We start from the raw sequence: 11036 nt of genomic DNA on the forward strand, positions 1-11036 counted from the left end.
CGTCCGAGGGGTGTCCCTCCCACCCCTGGAAGAGTCCATTTTAATTTGACCTTGAAAATTTTCGGCTTTTTCGAAAACCACGTTTGACATCGTTTGACCTTGTTTGACATTGTTTAACCTTGTTTGACCTCTAACGTGGCCTTGAATTAGTTCCGGTCACCTCCACCAGGGGCGTATGTAACTAATGTTTTCGACAGAGGTTCTTTGTACCAGCTAGCATGTTTCCAACAATGGACTCCTGTACCATAGTGGGTACCCTGTAGGAACATTCCACCACTTTTCGCATAGGCGTCTGTTTTCCAACCAGCTAGGAAAACACGTGGGAGGCGACAGAGGAGGACAAGCGCATGCGCTTTGACGAAGGAGGAAAATGTTGGATAAGACTTTCAGCACAATATAGCAGTTAGTTTAAAGCGAGTATTTTTTTAAATTTGTTTTAACTTACCCTTATGACACAGGAACGTTTTGGGAATAAACCTGCCATATAATATCTCATGGGCAGCAATCAGGCAATGCATTTTAAGACATTTATTGACAGTAAACGACTTTGAAACATGTCAAGGTACAAAACATTATTGGAAAGTTGGTCTTCGCCTGGAATATGAAGAGGACGATCTACTGACAGCCAAGAGGTGAAGTCCCTTTAGTCCCTTGGTTTACCTGCAGCACAAAGGAAATGTCTCGCTTTGGTATATTGCATTTTTATCCACACGCTGAACACGACGATGGCAACGCAAGGCCCATCAAATGCAGCTACAAGTACCTGCTAAAAATGACCCCCCCCACACACACAAAAAAAAAGAAAAAGAAAAATGATAAGCCAGGAGACACGGGCAGCGATTCTCCCCGCAGCCCGATTCTTATTCTTGCTGTTTTTTAGGTCCAAAAATCGAAGGTCTTTTTTTGGTACAAATTTTGCGCTTAGATTAAAGCGCAGTTCCTGCAGAGTAGCCATGACTAATTTTAGCTCGATTTGAGCACTTTTATTTTTTGGCCAAAAATGGAAAAAAAAGTAAGCCTAACCTCTTGCTACTTTTTACGTCCAAAAATCGAAGGTCTTTTTTTTTGTACAAATTTTGCGCTTAGATTAAAGCGCAGTTCCTGCAGAGTAGCATGACTAATTTTAGCTCGATTTGAGCACTTTTATTTTTTGGCCAAAAATGGAAAAAAAAGGTAAGCCTAACCTCTTGCTGTTTTTTAAGTCCAAAAATCGAAGGTCTTTTTTTGGTACAAATTTTGCGCTTAGATTAAAGCGCAGTTCCTGCAGAGTAGCCATGACTAATTTTAGCTCGATTTGAGCACTTTTATTTTTTGGCCAAAAATGGAAAAAAAAGTAAGCCTAACCTCTTGCTACTTTTTACGTCCAAAAATCGAAGGTCTTTTTTTTTGTACAAATTTTGCGCTTAGATTAAAGCGCAGTTCCTGCAGAGTAGCTATGACTAATTTTAGCTCGATTTGAGCACTTTTATTTTTTGGCCAAAAATGGAAAAAAAAGGTAAGCCTAACCTCTTGCTGTTTTTTAGGTCCAAAAATCGAAGGTCTTTTCTTGGTACAAATTTTGCGCTTAGATTAAAGCGCAGTTCCTGCAGAGTAGCTATGACTAATTTTAGCTCGATTTGAGCACTTTTATTTTTTGGCCAAAAATGGAAAAAAAAGGTAAGCCTAACCTCTTGCTATTTTTTTTGTCCAAAAATCGAAGGTCTTTTTTCGGTACAAATTTTGCGCTTAGATTAAAGCGCAGTTCCTGCAGAGTAGCTATGACTAATTTTAGCTCAATTTGAGCACTTTTATTTTTTTGCCAAAAAATGGAAAAAAAGGTAAGCCTAACCTCTTGCTATTTTTTTTGTCCAAAAATCGAAGGTCTTTTTTCGGTACAAATTTTGCGCTTAGATTAAAGCGCAGTTCCTGCAGAGTAGCTATGACTAAATTTAGCTCAATTTGAGCACTTTTATTTTTTTGCCAAAAAATGAAAAAAAAGGTAAGCTAATTTTGCTAGCTATAGCGGTTTGAAGTAGCATAAGCATACCAACCAGAATGCGTTCAATTTCAGTCGTTTCTTGTTTCCACGTCCTCTGAGGCCGACGCCATGGAGTCTTCAATACTGCACGAACCGATGTTTTTCCCCATGTTTTCACAATTCCACTGTCGCTAAAAATCCCATTGATCTGCTGGAGGAGGTCACACAGAAAGTGGCTAAACCCAGTATACAAAAAAGGCGCTAAACAGAGGGAAAAATGGCAAAACGGCTTGCGCTAATCCCGGATTGGCGTCACCAGAGCTCCAGCAACCACAAGCGTAGCCAGGGGGGAGGGGGGGGGGTGCTTGAGCTCCCCGAACCTCTGATGCATGGGAGAGGGAGAACGATGGTGAAATCCTACCCCATCTAAACCCCTCCCGAAATATTTTTCTAGCTACACTACTTCCGGCAGCCCCACCACACACCCCAAAATACCTTCCAAAAATGCCCAAAAGACGGCAAGTATGTCAAGCCGAACACTTCCCGCAGATGAAAATCATGCGCAAATCCCTAGGGATCACCCCTCCTTTTCCTCGTCCCCACGGAATTCCAACGCACCACTCAGCTGTTCACAAAGTAGTCTGTAATGCCGAAGAACGAAAATGAACGAAACTCCCCCGAAGGGCGGGAGAAGAACGACGCGACGAAAGGTCAGCCCGGTCAGCCCGCCAGCCATCGCCATCACCGTTACACAAGGTCCAATGAGCGTACAGCGCGAGATCGATGCACGCGCGCTGCCAAATCAAATTGCCAACGTGCACGTGAAAGATTGTTAGGCGATCGAGTTGTCGGGTTTCCACACATTCCATCGGGCGGCATGGCTTCTGTACCTCGACTTCACGAAGCTGTCCGACAGGATAAGTGTCGTCTTGTCGCAAAGCTTATATCCGAAGGTAAGTCTTGATGGTCGCGTTTCTCGATGTGAAATGCCCGACGCACGCAGGAGTTGTTCGTCAACACACGCTTTCTTTCGATAATGGTTCGTGAGCGTTACAGATAACACGGGGTAGTTTGAGCCCCAATTAATTAGGCTGCTGAATTGGGCGAATGTCGCATACTGTAGTGTTGTATCTTTGAGTTTGTAGTGAATTTGTAGGTAATTACATAGCGATGAGGGCTTCGCATGACTTCCACATCAGAAAACCTACCCACATAAATCTCATGTGTATCATCATGTGAACGAACAATGGTAGTTCACACCTGTTGTGCCGAACGCAGTACAACTTAGCCATTTCCGTCCACGGAGAAAGCCGCCTCCATGTAAACTTTTCCTGGCGTATAACCGCTGCTGGCAAGGTGATAGCTAGGGTGAGGGAGGACTTGTTACTAAGAGCTGTTTGATGGACGCAGGCACAAATGTAGACGCTTTGGATAGCAACGGCAACACCGCTCTTTTCAACGCCATCACCGATGGTAGCCTCAGCGCCGTGCCGTACCTGCTGCTGGCCGGCGCTAATCCCAATTTGTAAGTGCGAACACACATGAACAACCGAATGCTTATGGCTGGTCTTATAGTCGATGCAGCGGCCAGGCAACGCCAGTCCATGCCGCGTGCAAGCGTGGGAGCCGCAGCCTCCTGCAGCAGCTGCTCGAGTGTGGCGGCGACTTACGTCTGCGCGACGAGCGCGGTCGCACTCCCCAGGACTGGGCGGTTGAACAGAGCGACCCACAGTGCCGACGGAAGCTGCTCACGTTCATCAACACTAAACGTGCTATTGCTTACCGCTTTGACGACCCCAGCGGCCTGCTAGAAGACGAGGCGCAACACGGCCCTGAAGCTGCTTTACTTCGGAGGCGCTTAGGCCGAGTGCGCAAGCTGGCTTGCCACGAGCGGCTCAAAGCCGACGGAGGCTTTGGCGTGGTATGGCGTCGCGACCGTACTAGTCCTGTACAGATCCTTTAATTCAACTTATGATCTCGCAGGTGTACTGCAGCCCCTCAAAGGAAATGGGTGCATCCACATTCATTCCTTTCATATCCAGCATCTATCTTTACTCCTGCGACGAGAGCATGGTCACCTGGAGTGGACCTCAATCAGTCATTCAGACGTTAGTTGTTTTGACGGCTGACAGTAGGTTAATGAAGACATTAACATGCTTGTTTCAGCATGTATTGGGACAAGCTCAAAGTGTCCGTGAAGAAGTCTTCCCTTAGCGGCAGCAACTACAAGGGGCCCAGGACGGACGTGCTCGTATCAGAGCTGGAGAACATTCGGTACGACTGCTGAAAGATGGAGCGCGTGCAGCTACTCTCGGTGTATTTTCTTTTCTGCAGGAAGATCACCTACCACTCCTACTTCCTTTGGCCGCTGGCTGTGAGTCCGGTGCAGAATATGGACGACGTGATGCTGGTGTTTGAGCTCGTCCAATTCGGCTCTCTCTACGACGTTCTCCACAACTCTCCCGTGAGGACACACAGGCTACCGTAAGCGTGTTACCACAATGACGTCAATTGGGTGCAGGACTCTGCACTAAGCAAGGCGCAGCAAGTGATGATGGTTCAGCAAGCATGCGAGGCCCTGCTTTTCCTGCACAGCCGCAGATTGCTCCACGGCTGTCTCTCGTCCCACAGCATCTACGCAGTGACTCCCTTTGTCGGAAAGCTGGGTGGCTTCGAGTTTCTTTGCCACAGGTATGATCTGCTCGTAATGATCGGGATCAAGTGCGGTCAGCATCGTTTTCTTCCAGCGAGGAGGTTGGCAAAGAACAAAAGTATGTGCCTCCTAGCGAAGATGCTCTCGATTATTACTACCACTGGATGGCACCGGAAGTCCTGGCCGGCAGACAGCCCACAAGGGCCTCGGACCTTTACCAGATGTGCGTTGTCCTCTGGGAACTTTTTACGGGTAAATTCGTACGACCCTCACGTAGCGCGCGTGAGGGTACCAGGAACGTGTCTTACAGATGAAATCCCTTGGGAAAATGAGGATCGAAGCACCGTGTACCGCCAACTAGTGCAAGAGCGCAATCGTTTGTACGTGGGCTCGGAAATACCCTCACCATTGGGTCACCTAGTAGAGGCCGGGTTGGCGCCGAGTGTTGACGAGAGGGACACGGACCTCGAGGAGGTCTACCAAGTCCTCTCCATTATGGTGCACGAGGTAACTGTATAGGGATTCAGGGGAAATGGGTTGGGCGTTGTGACTTCTTTCCGTTCTTTTTCGACAGAACTACAACAATGCTAGCCTGTCGCTCATCCGAAGGGACTCGCAACCCAAAAAGAAGGCAGCCGCAAAGAGTGTTTTTACGGGGCAGGAATTCGCGCCTCATATGACCAACAGGTTGCTGCTTCCAGTGCAGGATTCTAAGGCGATTCCTTGATGCCCCCGCTCCCTTGCAGGTCGTCGGCAATCCTGGACAATGCATCAGACACTGTTCTGGACGACCTTATCAGCTTGGACGACGACAGCCCAAAATTTCGTCGGCAAAGAATGGACGGCAAGCTAGACGGCATTTCCGTGTGCTCCAGTGTAGACGCCGTGGAGTATGGGTATGTCCTGACTTCGGGATATTGCACACTGTGCACAGGGTCGTCGTCGCAAGTCGCACTGTGACAACTTTGGTTGTGACCGGGGCCGGGTCTGGGCTGGGGAGCTCCGGATGTCCTTACACCCTCCCCAATTTCAAATGCTTCAGTTCTTAGGCAGAGTGTGTAGTACGCTGTCCTGGACCTACGACGATGCATAACTTATCGCGGTTCTGTGTAATGTCACTGCTCGATGAGAAGTATTGCTGTATTGACACTTCCATGCCCGGTCCCCTGACACTGCCTTGGCGATATGCCCTCTCTTGCTGTCAAGGCGCGACATGGCTGTTGAGCCATCGTCCTGTCTCTCCTCTCGTGTCGCGAGTCGCGACGAACCTAGCGGAGGACGATTGTAGAGACGTTCGGCGCTGATTCAGCCGCGTCTATTGGAAGAGCGGAAGTCTTAACGGAGTAAAATGCTTGGCATGAATCTCTTGATAATAAAGAGCACTGTTGTCACGTTGTCTTCCCACATAGGGAGCCCTGCAAGGCAAGCCGCCAAGATAAAACGGAAGTGAGTGAACAAGTGATTCAGGTAATGAACGATGCTAAGAAGGCGCGTCTCGTAGGCTTTCACGCAGACAGACAGCCGTCCTCCGAGGCCCAGGACCGGGGTATTCGCTCCAACAAGTTCAGCTACAAGCATTCGCATGACGAAGCACGGCGACGCGTACAAGTCAGTGACGAAGGCAAGTCCCCCGGTATGTATAATGTCTTTCTTTTTGTGAGCCACGATGACACAGCTGCTTCAATAGGAACCTCCGGCCAGGCTTCCACGGCCAATCGGTTTTGTGTCACAGCCCAACCTCCGGAGGAACGTCCGCCAGTTCAAGCCCGCGAGTCACAAGTGTGAGCTGTCACCGTTCATGCATTACAGCCAGATGCACAGGTGAGAGATAGAATCTAGAGGCCGAGGCACAGTATGCGCACTTTTTGTTTCGCTACTTTCAGCGTCTGTCGGCCGCTCAAGCCCACCGAGAACAAGTCCAGCGAAGCGGTAAGAGAATGGACTTCTGTGGAGCACGTCCTAAAAGCTACATTTACAGGTGTCGCAGCAGGGCTTCCAGGAGTGCACCAAAGGCAGTCAAGGGGACTTCGGACTCGTGAGCAGGTAGGGTATGCCTTGAGCACAGGTGGTGACGTACATGTTGTTGGGGGGGTGTGGACGCTGGCAAAGCACACTTCCAGGTCAACTTTGACCAATTTTACAGGAAAACCCGTATGGAAGACTTCAGGGAAGAAAGCGAAGAAGAAGAAGAAACTGTGGAGACATCACCAAAGGTCCTGACAGCCGAGGCTCCCTACCCAAGTGAGTGTGCATCCCTCATCACGGGGATGGGAGGCCTGAAGAGCGACCCTTTTAATGACTGTTCCCTTTTCAGGCCTCCCATCGTCGGCTGCTGTGCTGAACGAAGAAAGCTATAGCACTGAGAACGGGGCAAGTATTGCAAGAGAGGCTGAGTGCCTTGTGCCCTTTTCATAATGATGGCCAACCCACAGGTGAAGTCCCTGCTGACTCAACCGAATCACGCTTACAAGGTGGAAGTGGTGACTATGACGTGCCCCGTGGTGCAGCACACCCTCACCATCACCAGCACAAACCTGGCCACTGGAGAAACAACGGTCACTGAAGAGTCGACGGAGTCCCAAGCGGTCCAGGTGCAGTGGAACCCCGACGGCAAGAACATCAGCATCGCCACGCCGGACGCCACACCGAAGAGTGGCTGACTCCCGTTGTTTTTTTCATGTCAGAATAAAAAGGAATAGGGCTGCGTGACATTCACGAACTGCGATGTTACAGCCTTTTCTCGTATTTGAGGCCTCTCCGAAACGAACCGGTTGATACTTCCGAATAACGAAATTTTACCGAGTGTATTGTATGTTCATTTTTTGGTCAATGTACTTTCTCCGGCTGTATGTTTGAAATATTTCATAGGAGCTCAATATTTTGTTATTTGGGAAATAAACCTGCTAAGGAAGTGTGTTGTCCACGCATTTTGTATTGAAATCGAAGGCTCACAAGCATGTGGGGATGGTCAGAAACAATCTCTCCCATTTTAACCGTGGTGTTCGTTATCCTAAATCCACGGAACCGTGCTGCTGCGTTCGTCAGGACTAACTAGCCAGACGTCAACATATGTCCATCCGATTCCCGGCCAACCCGCAAGTCCAGTTCGACAACAGCTTGTCGAGCTTGTTGTGTGCTTCCCGTTACGTGATCGAAACAATACTACTGCCCCTGGCACACGGAGTCACTGAAGATTTGTGTGAAAGCACATTTTTGTTGCTATACAAGTATAGAGCCTACCACAAGGTTAGCATCCCCACAAAATGGCAGTTCGTACATAGGATTTCCCTCTCTCCCCTCCCTCACTACGCGCTTCAACAAAGAAACCGCACCCCCACCAAAACCCAGGGTCTGGATCCGCCCCTGTCGGGTCGACTCGCGATTCGGCTCGACGCGGTGTCAACTCTACCCGACAGCGTTTACATGAGCTCAACTCGACCCGCTCCTGTCGATTTCATGTAAACGCGGCTACTGAAGTGACAAACTGGGCCCCAATCCCAACAGCAATGTAGTTACATGGTAGTACAGTGTGGTGCGATACATCTGAGGGTTTGAACAAGCGCGTGCTCTAACCCAAAAGGGCTTCTAGGAGAATCTTATGGGACATTAGGTAGATAGCAAGATCTAAGGTATTGCTGATTATCCAGAAGATATAATTTTCCTTCAAAGTATTTCTCGTGCGCGCCACTTGTGTTCTCTTTGCTCACTTTTTTGTGTCGCACATATGAGAGCAAAATAGGGTACGTCGTACCCATAAGCATACACAACTAACGTAACCCAGTATTTATCATGTACGGGCAGTGGCGGAACAAAGGGGGGGGGGGGGGGGTGATCGCCCCCCCCCCCCAAAAAAAACGTCAGTTTATACATTGGATTTCCCTCTCCCCCTCCCCCACTACACACTCCGACAAGAGAAACCGTCCCTCCCCTCCCTTAACCGAGGGTCTGGATCCGCCCTGACTCCGACCAACTCCGACTCCCTGGCGACGCGTGGTTACGGCTGTGGGCCTGCCCCTGAAGATGACGGCATTTCACATCAAATGATCAACAACAACAACAACGGCGAGCCCTTTCACCATCACTACCACCACCACCGCACATCAAACGCACTCTCGCTCGGAGCCGGCCTAGTTCTCTCACTGTACTGTGTGAATAAACATATACCCCCCCCCCCCTAGTTCTCTCCAGGGATTTCCCTACACCCCGTCTAGGGGAGGTGTACACCCTCCCTGCATTTTTGCTACACCCTCCGTGAAATTTCTCAGGTGACCCCACCCAGCTCGGCCACCAACACGTTCTGGCAGTGAGTCCGCCGCAGCGAATTACATCCTGTACTGTCAAACTTGGGCTGTAGGACCACAGTCATGCAGATGATCGTACCATGCATTTGTCCAAAATCATTTGAAAGTGACTGTTCAATGCATATATTGCGCGCATATACGAGCAAAAATACGTTCGGGCACGCAAACTCAATGTGGATCGTCAAGAACCATTTGCGCCCAACTCAGTCTAGCAAGGTATTCTGCTTTTTTCGTCTAACGTTTTCACCGTTGGTTGCTAGGTGTTCATTGAGCTTCGTGAGACAAGGTGCTAGTCTTTTTTCTTTGTCGGTCGTGTGATTATGCATCTTAATGTTGAAATGCCGTTCATAATGAATCTGTATTCTAATGTACTGTGTTCTAACGTAATAACATGTACAAATAAAACGGGAAAGCTGTGCAAATATATCACCATTGTGCCACTATACTTTCCGTGTCTACGAAAAATTCCGTAAGTGGAACCTTCACCAAGCATACCCCCCCCCCCCCTTGAAAGCTCGGCACCCCCCCAAGAGTGAATTTCTGGGGAAATCACTGGTTCTCTCTCGTTTCCCTTCCCGGGCTTCCCGGATAGTTATTTCTGGCTTTCTTGAAAGGCATGAACACATGAAGGCGTCATATGATAAATGTCAAGGCTGAAGCAATGCTATGCCCATAGCCTCCTAGTCAGTATAGAGGAGTTCATAGCTGTATACTACAGAGAAGTTGACACGCCTTACGTATTCACCTGGAGTGTGTTGTGTCATTCGGGACGATAGCACGTGCACCTTCAGAAAGTCACGCAACTCTCCCCACCTCGCTGCTACCAGCCCAGAAATCATGCTGTTGTGAGGAAGTGGCGTATGCGCAGGTTAACTGGTGAAGAAACCAGAGAAACTCCACACCTCAGCGTGGAACGTCATGGCGTTGGCACACAGAAAAATTCTGCACAGTTCTGTGGTTCCGCTGCATGTTCCGCTGTGTGGTTGTGCCGTCTGCTACGGTGGCTATACGGTTATGTCGGTTGTCTTCTGCGTCCCCACGGTCAGGCTTGAATATTTCCGTGGCTATTTCTATTGTTTTATTTGCAAATCGAAACAAATACTAGTTACAATTAATCATTATTAGTAATTAGTAATCAGTATTAGTAATACTTGCAGCGTTCAGCTGTAGAGTGCAAGCAATCCTCCAGGGGGAGCAGCAATTTTATTTACATCACGTGACACCTTCAATCTTTCAAAGCGCGGTAATGAAGCTTGCTTTATACAAGGAAATCATTCAGAACTTTTATTCCATAAACAAACGGATCTGCGAAGAAGAGCTACAGAAAATATTTCCTGCTGTGCCTGGATTAACATTACGATGCATTGTATATCAAGAGAGACAACGATACACTAAAAAGAACTATTACCGGCTTGTAAACGCAGCAGACAAGCACTACGACTTCTATAGAACAGCAGCTTCTAGTGGGGAACCTCACGGATTCCTGCTTCGTTATGCCGACGAAATCGGCTTGGCACCTTCGCTCCTTGCGAGACTGGTTCTTCAAAAGCACTTCGAACACGTCGGCGAAGATTCATCAAAACAGAGACTCTCAGAAGCAATGAAAGATACCACAACCATCAACGACAGCACACTTTCAGTCGAAACATTTTACTGCATTCTCAACGACAATTCCTACGGTCCTATAATGGATGTCATGCGACACAGCGTCGGTCTGGAGTACGAAATGAAATTGAAGCAGGACCTCAGGGAGCTGGGACTTGTGTTCGTCGACGAAGAAATTCTCAGGGAGAGAGGATACGACAAAACACCGGACGTCAAGCTTGAAGTTCCCGTTGTGATAGGAGACACGGTTGTCACTTGGATCGAAAGTAAAGCATTATTCGGCGACGTAGAAAATCATAGGACCTATGTGAAAGAACAGTACAGAAGTTACTGGAATCGCTTCGGTCGCGGGTTGGTCATATACTGGTTCGGTTACATCGAGGAACTGGACAAAAACGGCGAAGATGGGATACTAATAAGAGACTCTATCCCGACAGACATAAAACGCATGACGGTGGAAATGTAACCAAACTACGAAGAATAAAACAGCTTGTCTACAAATGTACAGCACAAGAACACA

At 48.4% G+C, this 11036-nt stretch overlaps 2 protein-coding genes and 1 long non-coding RNA gene across 4 annotated transcripts; 2 read left to right on the top strand and 1 right to left on the bottom strand.

The window, feature by feature from the left end:
- Positions 1-513: 513 nt before the first annotated feature.
- LOC135392666 (uncharacterized) lies at positions 514-9903 on the bottom strand. The gene is made up of 2 exons (XR_010422188.1): positions 9657-9903; positions 514-660 (listed from the first exon to the last, which is right to left on the bottom strand). It is a non-coding gene; the product is annotated as an uncharacterized LOC135392666 (long non-coding RNA).
- LOC135392665 (inactive serine/threonine-protein kinase TEX14-like) lies at positions 2747-7522 on the top strand. Of its 2 annotated transcripts, XM_064623385.1 has the most exons (19): positions 2747-2910; positions 3368-3482; positions 3533-3878; positions 3941-4065; positions 4124-4231; positions 4292-4421; positions 4479-4648; positions 4705-4862; positions 4921-5117; positions 5185-5297; positions 5357-5506; positions 6020-6056; positions 6112-6243; positions 6298-6431; positions 6494-6539; positions 6589-6653; positions 6754-6851; positions 6925-6980; positions 7043-7522. In XM_064623385.1, exons 1-19 carry the CDS (start codon positions 2835-2837, stop codon positions 7268-7270), a joined length of 2484 nt encoding a protein of 827 aa, XP_064479455.1. In that variant the 5' UTR covers positions 2747-2834; the 3' UTR covers positions 7271-7522. The 2 variants fall into 2 exon arrangements, with proteins under 2 accessions (XP_064479455.1, XP_064479456.1); XM_064623386.1 differs by lacking the exon at positions 6925-6980 and having other exon boundaries at positions 2748-2910; positions 7043-7329.
- A 210-nt stretch (positions 9904-10113) lies between the features above and the next one.
- Positions 10114-11036, top strand: LOC135390908 (CDAN1-interacting nuclease 1-like). Its single transcript, XM_064620883.1, has one exon. It carries the CDS (start codon positions 10158-10160, stop codon positions 10980-10982), a length of 825 nt encoding a protein of 274 aa, XP_064476953.1. The 5' UTR covers positions 10114-10157; the 3' UTR covers positions 10983-11036.

This window comes from Ornithodoros turicata, chromosome 4, assembly GCF_037126465.1.
Source record: "Ornithodoros turicata isolate Travis chromosome 4, ASM3712646v1, whole genome shotgun sequence".
In the NCBI taxonomy this organism is placed as follows: Eukaryota; Metazoa; Arthropoda; class Arachnida; order Ixodida; family Argasidae; genus Ornithodoros; species Ornithodoros turicata.